This window comes from Stylophora pistillata, chromosome 9 (assembly GCF_964205215.1).
Source record: "Stylophora pistillata chromosome 9, jaStyPist1.2, whole genome shotgun sequence".
Lineage (NCBI taxonomy): Eukaryota > Metazoa > Cnidaria > Anthozoa > Scleractinia > Pocilloporidae > Stylophora > Stylophora pistillata.
In genome coordinates, this window is record NC_142527.1 from 259,096 (window position 1) to 280,200 (window position 21,105).

General features: G+C 37.7%; 2 protein-coding genes across 2 annotated transcripts in view; both read right to left on the reverse strand.

The window, feature by feature from the left end:
- Positions 1 to 36: 36 nt before the first annotated feature.
- On the reverse strand, positions 37 to 9,248 carry LOC111333978 (uncharacterized). The gene is made up of 12 exons (XM_022939648.2): positions 9,048 to 9,248; positions 7,846 to 7,923; positions 6,802 to 6,986; positions 6,183 to 6,264; positions 5,493 to 5,744; positions 5,098 to 5,158; positions 4,827 to 4,989; positions 3,328 to 3,526; positions 3,060 to 3,126; positions 2,891 to 2,940; positions 2,535 to 2,798; positions 37 to 1,708 (listed from the first exon to the last, which is right to left on the reverse strand). Exons 1-12 carry the CDS (start codon positions 9,112 to 9,114, stop codon positions 1,635 to 1,637), a joined length of 1,542 nt encoding a protein of 513 aa, XP_022795383.1. The 5' UTR covers positions 9,115 to 9,248; the 3' UTR covers positions 37 to 1,634.
- A 7,242-nt stretch (positions 9,249 to 16,490) lies between these two features.
- The window catches only part of LOC111333974 (uncharacterized), a 14,449-nt gene continuing 9,834 nt past the window's right edge, over positions 16,491 to 21,105 (reverse strand). The window contains exons 13-19 of the mRNA XM_022939640.2: positions 20,474 to 20,607; positions 19,742 to 19,796; positions 19,269 to 19,357; positions 18,808 to 18,900; positions 18,274 to 18,321; positions 17,801 to 17,890; positions 16,491 to 17,546 (exon numbers count right to left, since the gene is read on the reverse strand). Of these exons, the coding sequence (XP_022795375.2) occupies positions 17,433 to 17,546; positions 17,801 to 17,890; positions 18,274 to 18,321; positions 18,808 to 18,900; positions 19,269 to 19,357; positions 19,742 to 19,796; positions 20,474 to 20,607 (623 nt within the window). The 3' untranslated portion in view covers positions 16,491 to 17,432. The remainder of the gene's footprint in view (positions 17,547 to 17,800; positions 17,891 to 18,273; positions 18,322 to 18,807; positions 18,901 to 19,268; positions 19,358 to 19,741; positions 19,797 to 20,473; positions 20,608 to 21,105) is intronic.

Here is a 21,105-nt window from a genome sequence, read left to right on the forward strand (position 1 = left end):
GTCGTAAGTGCTCCAGCAATATGTTGAGACAATAGATAAAACATTAGTCTTAATGAAAAATATTGAAATGACAAATTTTGTGAGCTCAGTTAAAAACAAAGCAATAATCACATGAAATTAACAACAAAAAATTAAAAACTCTAAAATGAGGAGGCAATATTTATTCCTATAGGAAGGCGGCCTTAAAGGACAAAATGCGGACAAATGAGCAGTTTTTTAATGGAAGTTTTGATCAGTAAATTAGCTCAGTTTTTTTTTTCAAAACAAAACTTCACCAAATCGAAAATGGGTCCTTTCTTAGTTACAAGTTTGCAGATACTTGCTCACAAAGGTGGAACGATAAAAATTATTAATCAAAAAACAGAAATTGCAGTAAAACAGAAATCATTTATATTTGTGTCGAAGTAATTTACTCAACAAAATAGGGAAGGGAAAAATAAGTCGAAGGTTGTCTAATCTCTATCACTCTCCACAAAACCTACACAAAGGTGATTTACTTTTCTTGATTGTCAGTTACAGGGGATTTTTTTTCGCGTATTCCATAATTCAACAAAAAGAGAAAAATAGCTTGCAGTTGCAAACAAATTTATATTTTGTACCTTAAAGATATTTAAAGGCAAAATAATTCTCTTCTTAAGGGATGCTTAGCCATAAACGAAAAATGCAAAGTCAGTTATTTCGTTTGAAAAGCATTATTCGAACGAAATTTAACTGACTATTTTTAGGTAGTAAGTTTGGCACTTTGACACCTCATGTCTAACAACAAAAGTAAACAATTGGATCAAAAGCTAGTCTACATTAATTTTTGCAATTTGTTTGATTGATAATGTTTTTAAAACGGCCGAGGAAACTGGTAGATGTCTCCGAGGGATTTTCATGGCACACTACATTATAAATAAGAATAATTTTGAGATTTAGTTACACGATATGTTCTCTCGAAGATGAAATTGTTTTTTTACACTTTCTAGTTAAACTTTAATCAGGTAAACATGTTTTCTGTTATCGCGCGGAGGAACCGTTTATTATTCTCTTAGTTCAAGTTTGTTTTAGAATGCGTTGTAAATGTATTTAAGGAATCAGTACTAGTAAAGTCGGATGTCATTATCGGCAGAACGCGGAAACCGACCTTTCGGAGAAGTTACGAACTATTTTTGTATAAACACCCCAGGGTTCAAGGAGAGATGAATAGATGGCGAGGCAACCCGTGAGTTTGTGTCAGTGATGATTGAACTATACCCCAGCAGTGCACTTAACTCAGTCCATGATATATTGTGTTGCTTAGGAGTCCCTCCATTGTAACGATTACCTTATGAAATAAAGTTGAATAGACAACTGGTTGAGTTATACGTTACCAATTCGCCAATATGGGTCCAACAATATTGGACCATTTTGCACAAACAAAAATTTAAGAATAAGTGGCAGGATTTAACAATGTTATGCTTAGCGTACCCGGTTGACAGCCTCGGCAAAGGAGGTTGGTCTCGACGCGCAAAGCAAAATGGGATTACTTTATACTTTCCTTGTGGTGTACATGTAATGCGAGAAATAGGTCAGCAGAAACAATATGAAACCAGTGACGTTTGTAAAGGTCATGAACAAGTTTCTCATTTGCATTTCAATCTACGATATGACTGTTATGGACATTCCCATGAGGTCACTAGGTTCCATACTCCTGATCCAATCTTTTTGTGTAAACCTTTCGCTGATGCTGAAACGAAAGAAAAAAACAAAAACACTGAAACTAAAGTCCACTGACACGGGGATTGCTAACGTAAGAGACGCATGGCATCTTTGAATACTCTGTTTCAGAAAATGATAGAAGGAAAGAAACGAGAAAATAAAAAAATTCAAACAGCATGTAGTCTGCAACTTCCATAGAATATTCTGATTTCTAAGGAAAGAGGCCACAAGGAGTTTTGCTATTCTCTCTGGGTAAAATTCTGTACACAGTCTATCACAGGGTACCCTCCAAGTACTGGTACGATTTCCCAGACAGGTCCACCCATAATTACTCCCTAGTGTAGATATGCAATGCTTGAGTCTTTCCCCTAAGACACTAAACCCGATTATAACATAACCAAAGTAAAGCGCACGCCCTGATTGGTCAATTCAGCGTCCACCATTTGCCCATGGGTGTACGCTGCTGACGTGAGCAAATGCAAAGAGTAGTTTTCCGCGCGCGCTTGTTTTTTTCTGGTCACGTAAAATTTGTTAAATAAAAGAAAACTCTTCTACTACAGTGTATCAATGTTATGTTATAAAACAAATGGTAAACGCCACAGCGTACACTATTGAGTTATGGATGCACTTGGGAGATTGCTAAGCACTCAAGAAGCTAGAGTCGCTCTCGGCTATCGCCTCGCGTGACTCTTACGCTTCTTTCGTGCTTAGCAATCTCCTGCATGCATCCTTAACTCAATAGTGTATGCTGTGGTGTTTACCATTTGTTAATTTTAATCCAGATATCAGAGCTCCAGCCTCTAACACAGCTAATCATTATTCCCAAAATAACGACAATGAATTATTAAACTTACCTCCATATGAGACTGATCCATCAGTTTTCGTAGCAATGTACAAATGTTCGGGTAGATCAGATTCGAGCTTTCCAGGAACTAGTATAGCAGGTACGAAATCTCTGGAAAACGATTCCCGTTTCCATTCCTCGGGCATAATACCAGTCCAAATAACTTTATCCCCACTCACTACATGGCATCGATTATCTGTTGCCACGGCAAAAATCCTTTGATACAATCCACGAACAGTCATCCCAGAAATCATTTTTACTCGCGGATCTAGCCCTGAGGGTAAAAATGTATGCTTTGCGTTTCAGAGTGGCAATAAAATAAAATACATTGGACTACTTTAACGAGAAAACATTTCTTACACATACCAATCCATTGGACGCCATCATTTGAAAAATAACACGAAGGTTCCAAATCACTAAAGGAGGATGACAGAAAGTAAAGAAAACTGACTCGGCTTTATTGTAACATTACTGAAGAACTTATATTTAAATTAACAAGCAAGAGATCGTAGTCAGTTGCTATTAATTTAGGTACCTTTTCTTCTCTTGGCAGAGGTACACTTCGTCAGATAACGGATTCAACAGAAATCCTCTTTGAGCATCTAACAAGATCGATATAAAAAGAAATATTCTTACAAATATACCAAATATGATTTCACAATTAAACTCTTTATTTCTTACTAATTTTCGAATTCGTTACTATAAGCATTACTGACGAAGCCTCAACCTTTAGGTCAACTCCCCATATCATACCCAAAAAATTTCAAATAATTAATTTACCAAAGTTGGCCATATTTGACTACCTTCTCTCACTGTGAAGTTTATCGTTACGGACTGTATTGAGCTGACGAACATCTTGGCGGCATCATTTGCCATGCGTTGTTCATACAGAATAAAGCTTGGTACAGACAAGAAGTATTTTCCAACAGATAGCACACGTTTAGGATCAATTTGAACCGTGATGTTAATTTGCTTTGATGACACGGGCTGAATTTCTCCAATCTGACAAACAAAAAAGTAGGAGATTTTAGGTATATGTGTCTTGTGCATTCGATTGTATCATAGGATCTGTGCGCTTTTGTCATTACTTTGCGCTTGAATGATAAGATTAAAAAGCGCTAATTTATGACGATACGATAGGATATGAGAAAAATGACTAGCAGCTATGGAAGATGTTAAGCTATAACAGAGCAAAGAAATCTGACCACGTAACAGCAGTCCTCATGGCAATGCAGTGGCTACCTATTAGGCAACAACTCTATTACAGAAATGCTGTAATAGCATTCAAGTACATGACTGGTTGCGCACCCGATAGTTTAAATGAACAGTTCATTAAACGTTCAGACTTATCAACGCGCACCACAAGAAATTCACAGAAATTTCAGATTCCTCTCCTAAAGACTGCTACAGGACAGAGAACCTTCTACTTTAGAACTGTAAAGATTTGGAATGCGCTAGATCCCTCGCTCAAGTTAAGCAAAACACTACAAGAACTTAAAAGGAAATCAAAAAACATTTTAATAAAAGACTTCATGGATAGTAAAGTGATATAATTGTGTAATATACTATATAAATAATATAATGTGTTTTTTTATGATATGGTTTTTAGCATGTATTCTCTGAAAAGCACTTTCAGGACGAGAATAAAGTTTGTATGTATGTCTGTATGTATGTATGTATGTATGTATGTATGTATGTATGTATGTCTGTCTGTATGTATGTATGTATGTATGGATGTATGGATGTATGTATGTATGTATGTATGTATGTATGTATGTCTGTATGTATGTATGTATGTATGTATGTATGTCTGTATGTATGTATGTATGTATGTATGTATGTATGTATGTATATATAAGAAACAACACTTGACGATTTAAAAATAACTGATCCTAGAGCTATTGATCCTAGACGCGTGTCATACACGAACTTCGTAATGGCCTTACTCGCTAGAGAGTCTCCGTGACTCAGCAGTAGAGCATCGGAGCGCGGAATCCGATTACTCATGGGGAATCAGATTTTTTTATTTGTCCCACGCTCGTTACAAGACGAAAAATATGTCTTTTATTCAGGAATTGATGGACTCTTCTTCTTCTGAGACTGCAATGACTTGAGTTGAGCTCATTAAACTAAAAGCTCTAACGATTTCAGTCAAATGGCTTTTAAAAGGCACATTAATATTTATGAAAGACAATCCTTGTACAAATACTTTTAGTCGAGCTTTTCAGTCATAGTAATGTAACAAAACTATGAATCCAAGTCTCTCGTAAATAAGCCTTACGTATTACTCTCATGCGCTTACCTTAATATTATACTCTCCAGGGTAAGGATTGGACACATTTGTCAAAGGCACGTGACTTAGCATACTCGCGTAGTAAGGAAGAGTCCAAACCAATAGTGTATCAAAGGCAATATCTCGTGAGAAAAAGTCGTGCGATAAAATTACTGTAAATGTTACCAAGTCACTGTGAAAGGATAAAAGGGCGGAATCAATGATTTATATTGAAGAAAACTTAATTTATTGGTTACAGGAGAACGGATGTGATCCAACATCAAGTAATAATTTCACTCACTTTTGAAACAAATTGCTGTCATCGCATATTGAAACAGCCTGTTTTATTATTGGTCTCCTTTCTGCGAAAAGAACCAGAAATTATTGCTATATAAATTACACGGTATAAAGATACCTTAGACTTCTAACTCCCGTGATCCATTTCTCCCTGTTTCTCAATCACTAATTATTTTGTCGTATAGATGTCGTTTTTACTCTTTTTCCCTTTCTTTGTACCTTTTTTTCTTCCTTCTTCTTTCAGGGCCTTGAGCCGGGCCGTGTGTCCTTATGCGGCCCTTAATGCGCCATCACACAAGGCTTTCATACAGAAATACTTCTTTTTTCTCTTTAATGTTTACAATGAGAGCGGGCGCGCGAGGCTTTATGGGTAATGTAAAAATGCTCGTAAACACACACCTCTCACCAGGACCTTCACAACACGAGAGTCGCTCCCAGCGACGTTTGACGCATTACAGGTATAGAGCCCTGCGTCGGATTGTTTGATCGAGGAGAACTCAAGACTTGTATCGTTATGGACCTGTTTACTGTCGTCCTTGTACCAGCGGACTGCTGGTGAAGGATAGCCGCGAACAGAGCATTGAAGAGTCAGGGAATCTCCTGTGACAACTTCAAATAGAGAACTGGAGCCCTTGGCGATGGTGGGGGGTTCTGAACAACAAATGAAAATTTTATGTCGGAATAACTTGTCAATAGAGTATTTCTTCAAGGACTGCGAGCGCGTTATTACAGTACATGTATTCCCCTCTTCGGGAACACTGAAAGCACAGAGCCCCTTTAGGGTTACAAGTTCTCCTATGCTTTACTCCAGAATAACCCCGAAAGAGCAATCAGTAATTAGCCTCTAATTTAATCCCATATCCAAGATTCGTCATTTTGAGCTAAACATTTTCCGGATTGTGCTAATGCAAGAAAACATCGTATTCTCTTGACTCATGCTCTCTTGGCTCATGCGATTTACACACCGCCGACCGGCCAAAGTACACAGTCACGTGACTGTTTTTCGCCAAACAAGTATATGTATTGTGGACAACTATGAACTGCTCTGTGTTACCGCCAAAACTCCTCAATGGTCTGTCGTGAACCAACCTTCAACTAAAACTGTGCCGAGAGATGAGCCAGCGTTTGACTTTCGGTTTGGTAAACAATTGAAATCTAGTATTTCCTCCATCTGAAAATTAAAATTGTGATAAATTAATGGTCGGCATTTAAGACCGATAGTCCGTAAATATTTCCAAAGTCTCATTAGTTTCGCCAAACCCTTTTAAATTGTCGCGAAATCCTCCTAAGTTGTGGACAACACATTTCTTAGTTGTCGCAACCAGGTCGAACAGGCAGGTTCCCCGATTTTGCCAAATTTTGCATGTAAACTTGCTTAGGGGTTCTAATCACTAAATGGATAAATTATTTATTTCATTGTCTTTTTTTCTTTAATTTGTTTGCCCTCGAGACAATCCAAAACGGAAACCCCTTTTAGAACAGCATTACCCTCACGCATTTTCTTTTCCGACAAATTAATTATCAACCGAAAGATTTGGATTATCTGCTACTGTAATCCTCAACATGAACCTGAAGCCAATCCTTTTGAAGTATGTTTATCGGTAATTTTCTACCAGCTAGTTCAAGTTTCGACGCTTTTAATGTCACTAACGGTTTTGTTAGTTTCCCCAGACGTTAGCGGGATCATTTCACATGAATATATAATTACCTTGATTTCATAGGCGCCACCAACACTGGGGGCGGTATATGTCTGAGAAAAGTGCTTTTCCTGGCAATCCAGCTGAGATTTCCTTATGGTTGCAAGACATATGCTCATGTTGAAGAGATTCAGGTACACTTGGCGTACGCAAGTCGGACAATAAAACGAAGGTGTAAGACAATATTTGTAGTAACCTGTGAAAATTGATATCAGCTTAATTGCATTTGGAGGCCTTTTGAGAGGCACCAGAAGACAACAAGCATGATTTGCCTTTTGGCTGCAAACTTTCCGTCGAGATTAGTTGCTAACTTTTCTGATAAACTTTCAGTTCAAAGAAAACAAATTATTTATAAATTACTGAAAGATAAACTTAATAAGGCATTTTGCTTCAGGAAACCACCGTGGCGCCTTTTAACCCTTCATTCGAAGTTCCTTCAGACTGCATCGTGAGAACTTTGCAGACAAGCACGAAAAAACTTGTCGTGCACAGACTGCCACCGCCATTTTATCAAATATTATTTTATTGCTATTAGCTAAAAGCACACTCAGATATATTGGCACATGAGAAGTTTGTAAATAGCACTCAACATTAACCGAGCAGGAGGTCTGTATGGGAGAATCTTGACCGAGGTCGTCAGTACAGACCGAACTCAGTGAGGTCTGTACCAGCGACCGAGGTCAAGATTCTCCCATACAGACCGACCTAGCTCGGTTAATAAGATGTTTATTATATGGCTGTGTCTTATATGCCAATTTTTTATATTCTTTGTACCTTTTTTTTTCTAGACCGGTCTAGATGCCGGTCTAGATAAGAAAATCTAGACCGCTTTCAATATTGATTTCAGCCAATCAAATTCATGAATTCGGTAGTTCCCAGTCCTTGTGAGACACAGCCATATAATAAGCTAGTATATCACTAAGCAGAACCTCGGGCAACTCTAACACTTCTCTTGTACTCCCCAAACTTCTCAAAATACGAAGGCGAGAAATGAACAAATATTTTTTAAATTTTATGGGCTACCAGATTATCAAAAAAAAAAAAAGTCGACGTACCTTTTATTGTTACCAACTCTCCACGCTGTGCTTGAAGAATAGTCGTTCCAGTCAATGCATACTCCTTGTCGGACTTCCCTGTGAACGTACGAAGGAGTAATCAGCATGAGGCTCAGTTAAAATATCATATGCATGAAGGAATAAACTCAAAAGAAAGAAGATCTGTCCAAAAAAATCTAAATTCTTTTATCTTGTACCCTTTTTGTATCCTTTCGTGTTCTTAGAGCGGAAATCTTTTGTACGATTAAACCAAAGCTAAACAATGGACGTTTTTGTACTTTTTCAAATGCCTTTTAATTCTAGATGTTCAGCTACAAATAATTTCAATTTTCAATAAGTTTATTATCCAAATGACAGCCTCTCCTTTAATCTAGTACTTCATTAAGAGAAATCTTCAATTCTGACCAACAATAACCACGTTGGTATTGTGGCCAAATTATAAATACATTTCTACTGCATTGAATTAACGTACAAAGGCCTGGCACTGATGGATAAAAATGGGCTTATCACGCCATGAAACTCCTTCATTAATGTTTTTCCCTGAACCGTGGTGTGGATGGTAATATGGCAGTAACAGTTTCTATTTGCTCTTCGTTGGACATCTCCCTCTTGCTACTCAGAATTTGAACTTAGCAACGAATGATAGAAAATTTCTTCGGTTGGTGTTGGAAAGACCGTAAGCAATTTTCAAGGACTCGATTGACACACTTGTGATGGTCTCTCAGAAAAGGCATGTTTGATATACGTTTCGGCAGCTGATCTTCGACCTTCAAAACTCCATATTCCTAACAATTTTACCAGAATTTGAGAGCACAAGGTAGTCGCATTGAGCAAGATGAGGAATAACCACTTTTAAAAAAAAATAATCAATGATCGTGATCTAGTTTGAACTTTTGACGTAACTTTTTCAAAAAAACACAAAATCGAGTTAGTGTCTCAGAATTCAGAGGGCATTTTGAAATGATTCATCCGCTTCGCTAATGAAAAGTCAATAAACAGAGAGAGGAAAATTTTACACGTTGTCAAGCTTACGCTTAGAAAAACAGCTTGCACATAACACAAACTTGGAATATGAAAATTCGTTTCCCTATGACAAAAAAGGTAACTTCCTTTGAATGCCCTGTTTAGGAAAGTCATGAGAGCATTAAGATGTGATTTCTTATCATTTCTAAATTCGTTGAATCGGAAAACTAACTGCTTACCTTGTATTGTGAGCAGCAGAATGACTTTTACAAACAAAAGTAGTCTTAAAATTGTCCTAGACCGCATTGTACCTCAGAAAACAGACCTTGCAGTGGTGAAAATTACTTTTTTTGTTTTTCCCTACATGCTACGACGCAACATCAAACAGAGACCCGCTCACTTTTGGTTTTCTTTACCCTGTTGGCAACATGTATCATTGATCGTTGCGCATTATGAATTAGCAGTAAAACACCCGGCCAATGAAACACAAACACAGATGCGCATTTGTATAATTTTTAATGAAATTTTCTTTGTAAACGATGATACCGAACAATAACAATCTGTCTTAATTCGTGTTTTCCTCTGCACAAGGAAGCTACTGTTTTATACTAGCTCGTTAAAGCCTAAACTGACTTTGAATCTAAACCCAACCACTCTTAACAAAAAAGGCTGTTTTTTAACGTATGAAAAAGGTTTCTGTTGATTTTTAAAAAATATACTTGTGTTTACTTTGTTTTACATTTGCTTCACTAGGCTCGGCTTTGTCGACTTTTTGTTTACGCGATTTTCTTACAAGCGTAAATGACTTCTTGCCTGACAGGCTTGAACTAGATCGGACAATTAAATAACGTCACGAAAAAGAAAAAGTGATATAACCGTGGAAACTTCGAAATAGTTGGTATTTATGGATATCATTCCAACTGCAATAAAATTTCGCGGAATTATCATCAAGCGGAAGCTCAAAGTGTTCGAAAGAAACTACACATGGTTTTGCATTTACTACATGAAAATGAATTAAAATCTCAACACTGGCTGGATTTTCAAAAGATTTACATGAATATGAAGCTCGAAAAAAATGTGTCGCCCAAAATTTTGAAGATTGACAAGTTGGCTCCAAGTCACGTTTTTAGCTGTTTTCTGAGGAGTAAGAAAAATGTTAATCGTTTGGATCCCGGCAATTACCCGAATGATCGGAGGCTGTGTCTAAGAAAGATCGCCGTCGAATATAGGTACGAGATAAGAAGGACTGTAAAAGAGGCACATGAGGTCAAGGTCGATGGGAAATTGAAAGTAAAAGTTGAATTTCTGGCGACCACAAGATAGGTCGGATACGATCACCGACAGCTGAAAATAAGACAGAAAATAAATGTGGATTATTTACCCTAGTTTTCTGTCGGTGAATATTGTTGCCAGAATACATTAACTCAAGACCCTCGTCTTGAAATATTTACAAAGTACACATTTCTAGAACATTCTGGAACTTTGTGCGTCTACTGATATCAGGTCACCTGCTCATACGAGTTTCCCACGCGCGAGTTTTCGTGTCAAGTCTTGATTGGTCAGCAAAGTGCCATTTAAAAAACCAAACGATTTCAGTCAACTCATACTACGGCTGAGAAACAAGTGTGCTTAACGCTTTTAAGTTACAATGGAGCACGACATTTATGATGTACTGATGGCGATGTTGACAGTTCTACCACTGTGCATGACAGCCACTACCCTCGTATGCATTCCTTATATCTTGTGACCAATATATTCACTCTCCCGCGAGAAGATCGTGCGCGCCGGGTATAGTTTAACAATCATCGCCGGAGAAGAAACAGAAGAAGGAATGCCATAAGGCGTGCAAGTGAAAATCTCTGCGCCCATTCACCGTTGCGACGGCGCCCTACACCTCAGGAACATGACGAACTCTTCTAACAACTGGTAGGAAATGAACAAGTATTGACGAAGAAAATAAAAAACAAGTTCTGTTCGATTAACACTGCTCATCTGATCTTTAGTAAATCGTTTTTTGCCCTTTCTTTCAAATGATAGGTCTGACTCAATATACCTCGTGGCTTTAATTCTCCTCAAAATTGAATATCGTAGAATATCTCTTAATAAGTTAAAAATGGTAAATGTTTATTAAACAGAGGCAAAAAACCATTTTATAGTCATTAAAATAAATAAGTAAACATGAATTTAATATAGCTCTATTCTAGCAATGAAAGACACTAGAACTTTGACAAACCTTCCTCAAAGTGCGGCAGAACAGCCACTGACATAAAGAAAGACACGGATTGTCAAGATAGAAGGTCAAAATTTACTATTAGATCGACAAAATATAAACAAATTCAAGTGTAAATCTAATAGTTTAACAACTACAAGTTGACCTTTTCGTTATTTCATTGTTTTTCAGACACGAAGCGAACTTAAAATTTCGATGAATTTACAATTACGAGGGAATCCCTCCCCAGACTTGTAAAAGTTGTACCAACATTTACTCAAGATAAGTTAATAAACTGTTTTTTCAAGTAACGTACTTGACAACTTCTTGTAATGTATTGTTCATCGTGGTACCAATTGTGCGATTTGAAATCTAGCATGTCAGATTCGCATGTTTTGGCAAAACTTAACCACGCAAATTTAATACCTTGCGAAATGAAGTTCACAAGATTTCTGCATCCATTCGGTGTTTTCGAACCCTTTACGCGTGTCGCCGTTTTCCCTCAAGGCCGTTGTAGTAGACAGTTTAAGAACATCGCTCGAACGTGAGAGAATATTTGAGAGCTTATCAACTTCTTGATTTAAATTGACACGAAAGACAGGTGCACGCAGCACGTGGACCACTGCATGTCTATTGTATCTAGTATTTAGGGACTAAAGATTGCAACCAACCAACACAGCTGTTTTAATAGAAGGAAAACTAGTTTTTTTAAACTAGCATGAGCAATCATCTGTATACAAAGCTTTTCTCCTGTCTGCTGGAACGACTGCTCTCGTTTTCTCCGGACTACCTGCTGATCGCTTTAACTCAACAAGACCCCTGAAACACAAATAATTTTTTTTATTCTGAGGATCTTTTAAGTATTTAGATGAAAAAAACATGACTGTTGAAAAATGAGTACGCTAATATTTGGGCCAAGCAGTGAGAAGCGTTTTAAGAAGCGTTTTGAAGTAGAGTCTAAAGAATACAACTAAAAAGTATGACTTGAGTTCTCCGTTGCAAAATCATGCCTTTCTGTATTTATTTACATATTTTCCTTTTTTTTCCTATTTTTTCAAAAATGGAAATGGTATTTGTTCCCTTTTTTATGTCCAGGCCCCATCCCAGAGCTATACAAGTCGTCTCAGCACCACAGGATAGGTGTCGTTGCTACAGATGATGCAAATGTTTATAGTTCCATGTGCTGATTGGTCTCGCGAGAAAAATAGCGAGACAAATATGGTGATTATCGCGCTATTTTGTGTTTTTTTACCGCTGCAGCCATGTATCACTAGTTTACATTAGATGGCGACCATTTTCTTTGTGTATGTGCCAAACCTCTTTGAGTTACATAAATTGGCTCGGATTTAGAGAAGTTTTTCTCCAAAATGGCCCTTTAGGCACACTCCTTAATTGCATGAAATTCCACAGATTTCATGACACCTAGCAAATGTTTTTTCCCCAGATCACATGCAGAATCATGTACCATATGCGAAAATTCACAGTCATTGCAACAAATCTGTCATGAGGTATTTTGTTCTCAAAATTGTCAAAAATTCCCCACACTAGCCTCGGGTATCACGGTATTTGCAGGTAGCAGCAGGTGAGTAAAAAAAAAAATTTTTGAATTCAGTCAACAGTTCGCAAATGCATGTTTTTCTGGCTAAAAGCGGAGTTCGACACTCATAATGGACTGATAAAGGTGTTGACCATTCTAGTCCTGAACATGAAAACAACTGCCCTTCTAAATATTCGTTAGCACATGAAAAATATGTTTCTTCATCTGCGGCAAGATCGTGAAAACTGAGGAGAAGGAACCTCGCCGCTCATTCATTTGAGAACGGACACACCTTTGCGTATTTTAAGGACTCTTTACTCCCTTCTCTTTGTCCTGCTCGTCATAGAAATTTCGCTTCTCTGAGGGTGTTAACACATGTTAATTAGCCACGAAACGAAAAAATAAGCAAAATGAATTCTGTAGTGGCGAAGAGTGATGGTTCCCCTTTGCGAAAAGTAAAGCCAACGGGCTATTTTTAATGTCACCACTGGAGACTATATATGAATCAAAAGGTTGGCTTGATTTAACCATAAATTGAATGAGGCGGGTGGATGTGAATTAATTGGGTATCAAAATTGACTGCACAAATGACACTTTTCACAGTTTCAATCCTGAGACGGCTGGATTTTCATGTGGGAATTTTTCAATATTCCTCTTGGTTGCTTTGCAATTTTACTGTCGAACTTGCTAATCAAACCCTAACCGGGATATCAATAAATTTGAACTCTAACAAGATTTGTTTTTACAAAATATGGCTTTGAAAATGCATGCAGGAGAAGGTGATCAAATATTAATATAGCATGGTTGTTGATCATATCAATATTTTTAGTTCCGAGAGTTACGTAAAATATTCACGTATTTCTTGGAAATATTTCGGTTTCTTTAGGTTGAACTGAATTTTCAGTAATCCAATGTTTTACGAAGATTCTTGTCACGATAACGTCTAACTTTACCTGTTACAGTCGACAGGTATTAACCACTAGCAGCTCCATACAAACGACTCATTCGCGACATTAACAGGTGGAAAATACTCAAACTACCCGACTCTAATTCAATTGAAAGCCTTTTGCAAGCTTTATTGAGCTAACACATATTCCTTTTTCTTTAAAAAAGAGACAAAAAAAAAAGGAAAACAACTTTTCAATTATTAATGAGAAGCCTAACAAGCATTATCGCTTTCGAAAACTATTAGAACATGACTAGCTGGCTTCCTTTATTAAGAGATGTTTAAGGCGTTAAGCAGTCGAAAGCTTTATGCAAGCTTTTGTGAGCTAAATCAACAAGAAAAGAAACTCTTCAATTGTTAAAAATTAACCTAATTTCCTTTGAAAGGCATTTGTAACCTTTTTTCCTGAAGTTATGTTTGCTACATATTTGAATGCAGTATTTTAGGCATTTGTATTTAATTGAGTGGTGCTAAATAAAAACGGTGTCAAGTTGTGACATCCATGTAATCTCCAAGTTAAATAGAGTTATCATCGAGTAAAAGCCAAAAGTATCTAAGAAACAGTTAAAGATAACCATAATTTGAAATTTATAGTGGTCCACTTGAAATACCCATGCATAGCAGGGTTAAAATCCAGAATATCATCCTATATGGGGATACACTGAAAAAAAAAGGAACAAAACAAAAGAATAACAGAATTAACACCAACAAAATGTTTGCATTAAGATAAGAAAAATCGTCCACATGAGCGTGTGTAAAAAAAATTGTTCTGTCGGTCAGCCTGAAAGTAAAAGAGTTTCCTTTTCAGTTTCACCCTTCAATTTAGCACATGCGGGTGTTAGAAAATTGAGACTGTTTTGTCAGCCAATAAGAAAAATATACAGTCAAAGACTCCAGCCAATGATATGAAACGTTTTCTTATTTTTACCTTAGATGGAACTCGCGAAAGAGCTCCACAGTAGCTGACCACTTATATTTTCCAAGCTACGAAAACACAATTAAGTTTTCATTAGCATTTTTATCCTAAACTTCTCGATGATATTTCTAATTTTCGGAACGAGTCGCAACCATGAGTGAGCGAAAAACCACGATTTCTGTTACACCACGTTTCATAGACAGTGACAGTTGTGACTTCAAATGCCACCACCACCACGTCGCATTTTTGTGGCTCCTGATGATTCACTTTCTTTATTTTCTCTTCCCAGCCAAGCGACTTTAGTAAAGAAAAGTTTGTGTTGCTTTTCCATCTCTCGCGAATGCGCAACATAGGCGCCAAAGTCGTCTCAACACTGCAGGATAGGTGTCGTTGTTACGAATGGTGCAAATCTTTATAGTCATGTTCTGATTGGTTTCGCAGGAAAAATAGCGAGACGAATATGGTGATTATCGCGCCATTTTGTATTTTACCGCTGCGGCCATGTGTCACTTGCTTGCACAAGATGACGATCGAAGGAAGGAAAGTAAATTTGGGTTCTCTGACGAATTCTGTCAAGGATGTTGCGGCTTTTCGTAAATCAATCAGCACAGCTACATCGTGTCATGCCGCTGCAACAGGAAATTTACACCCCATTCCGGCACGGTCCGCCACAAATTGACCGAATGGGAAGGTATTGAATCACAATCTTATCTTTTTTTCATCGTTTTAGAATAAAATTATCAAAATAAAATAATTACATTTGACGGACTATGCGGAAAATCTTTATTACCAGTATCTTTGTGCATGCGCCAAACCACTTTGAGTAACATTAAATTGGCTCGGGTTTTAGAGATTCTGAGGTTTTTCTCCAAAATGGCCTTTTGGACACACCCCATGAAATTCCACAAATTTCATGACACTTAGCAAATATTTTTCCTCCAGATCACATGCAGAATCAAATGCCATATGTAAAAATTTGAAGTCATTGAAACAAATCCGTCATGAGAAATTTTGTTCTCAAAATTGTCGAAAATTCACCATATCAGCCTCCGGTATCACCTTACGTTAGAAGTATGATTCAAGAATATATTGTTAAAATTAGCATTCAACCAATAATTGATAATATTTACAATGATAACTATGATAACAATAATAATTTACAATGATTTAAAGGGACTAGCTCGAAAGCCTCATAGTTCCTTTATCGGCTCTGAGTTCCAACATTGGTTGCCTATGCTTCCTTTAATTTCGCCTGTTAATTGGAAATAATTTTTTTATTCTATTGTAAATCCATTTTTTGAGATTTTTGTATTTGGATATTCCGCCATTCTGCGTCTTAAGATATTCCGCCATTCCGCCGATCTACCTTTCCTTCGTTCCATCGTTCTGTTAAATAACACATGGTATGGTATTTCGCAGCTTGCTCGCTTCGCAAATTTAGTGGCCCTTTGCGGCAAACGTCGCTGATTCAAACAGTAAAATGCTCTCTTTTCAAAGAAAAAGAACTTTTCCTCGAAGCTTACCTGATGTGCAGATCACGTCTATTGAGGTGTTTCTGCCAGGAAAAGTTTTGATTTCAATAATGCGTCGTGGATGCCACCGTGAAATAATTTTAAGATGTTTATCGTCTTTTGTAGTGTCACGTACGGCAAGAACTGAAAAGATTATATTATCGGATCTAAATAATTTGCGGGCTAGACGGTAAAATGCTCTCTGTTCAAAAAAAAAAATTCTCCCGCTAGTTTTATGATGCACCGATCGCACCTATTAAGATATTTCTGCACGGAAAACTTCGGTCTTAAATCACGCAAAATCCTGAAATAACCGTGAAATGTTTATCGCTTTCTGCTGTCTTCCATAGTATCACGGCAAGAACTGAAAACATAATGTGCTTGTGTCTATAATCTAGAAATCATAAAAGGAGAGAACTCAACTGTGTATCGAGTGCAAATGTAGAACTATAGTGAGATACTCCGAAAAAAATATTGATCGGGTAACATCAGGTCAAAATTGGGTCACCATCCAAACTCTCGACTCCTTTGGGAGGCAGTAACCACAAAAAATCAGCAGAAGCTTCGACCTTGAAAACAATTCTTTTATTTTCTTTAAATACATAGATATGAGCATAGGTATTGAGGGTACCTATAACATTTAATAATTAAAAAAATAAATAGAACAAAGCCCTCTTCTCTTAAGGATTCATTTAAATACACTAAGTTTTTTTTATTTATAAAATCGACATGCAAAGTACTACACATCATAAGCATCTAATTTCCGATTCGTTTTGTTTTGTTTTTTCTAATGCATTTAACCTTCTCGAATTTTTTCGCTTATTTTATTTCCCCTTATCTTTGTCGTTTAGGAAATATTACGGGTCAATTAACGTCGGTACCTGTGCAACTGCGTACTTACCCCTCCCCCGACTCAACATGAGCCCTAACTTGTTATCAATTGGCTATTGTTTGATTAGGGGAGGGGTAGGTGCGCAGTTTCTCAAATACTGATATTCATCCAATGTCGCTCTTGGGTCATCACACACTCAGAAACGATCTCATTCCTAATTGACCGAGTAGATTAAAGGTACAGAGTGCAATTTTGTAGTCCAGACCCGGTTAGTAAGTTTAAATAGATATTTTCATTTCTATTACAACTCGAAAAATGTTTAAGCATGATTTGTCTTTCACAATTTTTCTATGATAGGATCACATGTGATCAATCTCGACTTGGTCACACATTTGTTTTCCGTAGTTTGATGGAAATCATATTGTTTAATATGGTCAAATCCTGTGTTCTGATTGGCTACCCGAGCGGGCAAGATGGGCCCATCTGTTCTCTCTGGATTGTCTGGTTTGATCCAGCGCAAGGAAAAAAAATGTTGAGTGGACTTAAAAAAAGCAAATCAGTTCTTTACCATATCATCTAATAGTATTGGCCACCAACTGGTTCTTTTGATCCTTGATTTGAGTATGATGGCCAAATTATACCTGAAAATAATTCTGAAGCGCTTGAGAATGTATTATAAATGAAGTGTATTTAGAAGTGAATTGATTGTTTGTGTTTTAAACGAGTCCCAGTTGGCCTGATCCTGCATTTTCTGTTCCAGAGTGGCCTGACTTGGGTATGGAGGAATCTGTTAAAAAAATTTGATCAACACATGCATGTCATAACAGTAAATGTCTCGTATAATTCCAGTGGTTTCTGGGTGGAAATTTCTGAGTCAGTTTTTGCAACATTTCAACTATCTAGGAAATAAAGACAAAGGATAAATTTCTGCCAATGCTACACGGCGTGATCACATGGCTTCAGAGCTGAAAGCATGGATATCACAGTGAGTGCGCTTGCTACCAGTTAGGTACTCCAGAAAACAATTCGTAAGCTCGTTACCTGGTTTCTGAGTTTCCGTAGTGTTGCTTCGGTGGCATGCTGCAAGAACCAACTTTTCTTTATCAAAACACATTCTGCTCCATTACTAACCTGAAAAATGCACAGAAAACAACACTTAGCTCAAGAAAACATTCGCTTTCACCAGTAGTCTTCTCTAAAGCGCGCATTACAGGGCCTTTGATGGGTGATAAGGGTTCCTCTTCGGACAAAGGGAAATAACAACATCAGTTATGCTAACTTCAAATTTGTGTTGGGATCCAAGAGGAACAGGTGGAGTTAAAGATGTTTGTCTCATATCATACAAAGTCAAAAGAGACGAAATGCACTAAGGTGGGTAGTAAAACTAGCTGTTTTAACAAGTAAGAATTAAAATTGCTTTCAGGTGTTCTTAGGGGGTTAGGTGTCAATTGGAATGAAGGTTCTGTTCCTTTCTCCTGCCATTCCTGTGGCGAATCAATTAAACTTAAACTTACCAAATGGCATTTGACTGCGGGATTATCGAAAAGTAGCACCGAAAGACCCTAGAAGGGAAAAAACGAAAAATTGTTGCTATCACTTTGACAGTGGTTGAAGGTTGTGATGGCAACGGAACTTGATGGCTTTGAATTTTTATCACAAGAAGCACGACAGTCTTTCGACTCACAGAATGTTTTTGCATGTAAATTGCAAGTCACAAGAAGGATGAGAGACGACTATATGCACTAAGCTGATCTAAAAGATTAAAGTTTAAAGACTTAAAAGGCTCTAAACCCACGGAATGTTTTCGCATGTAAATTGCGAATCGTTTGTCTGTATGGATGGATGGAGAGCAACCGGAAGAAACCACATGGGATTATTATCCTTAAATGAGAAAAAACTCCACGACCCACGATTAGATATTCTAAGAACCTTCCACCATGATCTAAAGAATTACCTAATAAGGACTCCCCTCAGAGTTAGGTCTCTGTAGGAGAGTCACTCTTTCAGCCGGATTCTCTCTCGCTGTAGTATATTATGGAATCACTTACGAACTGATCCTTTGGTTTAAGTAACTCTATCTGCACCACCACTTGCTCGTTCTTGGAGTCCGCCTCCGGTGTCTCAATCTGTCTTTTGTTATTCTGGAATAACAATGATATAATTTTTTTAGGATGAATTCCTTCGTATTGATAAGAACCAAAACCTCCCTTGAGTGTATTTCGACCTTCTTCAACCTGGCCGTAACCGTTAAGAGAATTTCCTATGATAGTGATGACAATGATGATGATGTCTATGCTTATGTGTTACAGGCTCTTGAGAGCATAAATAGTTGTCTGAGGGTTCTGACTTAACTCTTTTTTCTTGAAAAAGAAAGAGAGGGTGTTATATAGACCCCTTTCCCAACCTTAGCCACGCCCTTTATCGGTGTGACATTCACCAACCCAAACCGGGTTATTAATTTTTATGATTTGATACTGAAGGAGAAAAAGTAAGAGCTCTTAGTACTTACTGATGGAGTTTTATTTCGAGGTTTTTCTGCGTTGCTGATCTTTCTGTGAAGTCGTTCAATTTTCTCCCGATGTTCTTCGCCATCTCTGACTGCATGATAAAAAAGCCAAAAACAAAAACTGATAATTTTGGCCAAGCTTGGCGACATCTGCGAAAAGTTGCATGTAATTTGGCCTTCTGTCAACTCATGTTTTAAACAGGAATGTTGGAATGCAAAAAGCACTCTGAAATGTTTCACAGGAAAGCTCCTGGACGAAATTATGCTCTTTTTTCTTGTGCCTCAACCTGGAGGAATCTGCTAAATATATGTTTGACAGACAAAGACAAAACAGGAAATAATATACAAAAAGGCAAAACAGGGGCTGGATTTGCAAAAGATTTACAAGTACAACCTGTGACGAGCTCAAAATTAAAATTTTGAAGATTGGCAGGTTGGCTCCTTTGAAATCCACTTAAAAATTTTAATAAACTCACCATCTCGAGATAATACACTCAGACGTCCCATCCACGTCACGTTCTTAGCTGTTTTCTGAAGAGTAAAAAAAAAAGTTAGATTGGACCCTGGCAATTACCCGATTGATCTGAGGTCACGTCTGAGAAAGAATGCCGTTGACTAGAGATACGACATAAGAGAGACTAAACAAATTGAGAAGCACATGAGTTCAAGGTCTAGGAGAAATTGAAAGTGAAAGTTAAGGCCTCATACCCGGTGCACCATAGCTTGTGGCCGCAGTTGGTTTGAGTAAATTACTCATTCGCGAGCTTTGTCGGTCTTTGAGGAAATTATTTGTACTTCTTTATTCCACATTACGTTCAAAATATGATTAACTGTGCCAAAAATTTACCCGTTTGAAAAGCCAATTATATGCCAGGAAAAATCGCTTTAGCCAGGACACGCTAGTTTCAGAGCGCACACCGAAGGGCTTGAGTTTCTGTGAGTGGACAACATAGTGGTCAAACGTCTACACATATGCAAGCGTTGTAATATAAATAGGTAGCGTACTTTCAGGCTGTCAGAAGCGATTTGTCTCACACGAGATACAAAAAAACATACAAGCCAATGAATCACGGTGGTTTAAAAGTGCATAACGATTTTGGTGAATCAACAAGACGACCGTAATTGAATGGACTCTGTGTTGGAGTGACTGACCACCTCATGAATTACTGTCAATAAGTAATAAGGGAGCTTCCCCACTCATCTCTAACCTTGAACTTTTCCGGTTCACCAACCAAGGCCGGAAGTGTTAAGTCGTTGTTGTTCTTCGAGGATAAGGAAGGTTCAGTCTTCGGCCGTTTAATTTCTGGTGACCACAAGATAGATCGGATACGATCACCGGCAGCTAAAAATAGACGAAAGTAGACGAAATAACGTTGACATTAGCTGTCTCAGTTCTCGATTAGCACACGTAACAGGTGTATTCTCTGGTATGCGAGTTTAAGTTCAATTTAAGCAATTATATTGGATTAATAAGGTCGAGACCTAAATTTCTAGAGCAGCTAGAGAAGCTTACTAGGGGAGTAATGGTGGGAACGACGAGGCAGTGGGGGTGGGTGGCAGTTGGGCAGTAAAATTACTTTCACGTGCAGTCAGGGGCAGTCAAGGGTACCAATCACAAAACACATACTTAATTGTACAAGAAGTAAATTTTTTGGTGCATTAAATCCTGCTGAACTCTTTCGAATCTGCTTCTCGTCACGTTAAGTTAACTCAAATTGAACTTTTGCTGTTATCGCGTGGCCGAAATGAAGCTCGAATTTGACTTTACATTGATAGCACTGTATCTGTGCGTTATGGGGGCTGGATTTCTGTATTTCTGCTATGTTACCAACATGTACCG

Bases quoted from the DNA above. Each gene is read 5' to 3' on its own strand.
- LOC111333978 (XM_022939648.2), bottom strand. From the start codon at position 9,114: ATGCGGTCTAGGACAATTTTAAGACTACTTTTGTTTGTAAAAGTCATT. The intron at 2,941-3,059 runs GTACCTAAATTA...ATCCTCCTTTAG, and splicing joins CTCTGCCAAGAGAAGAAAAG to TGATTTGGAACCTTCGTGTT. The intron at 1,709-2,534 runs GTAAGTTTAATA...CTTTCGTTTCAG, and splicing joins TGGATCAGTCTCATATGGAG to CATCAGCGAAAGGTTTACAC.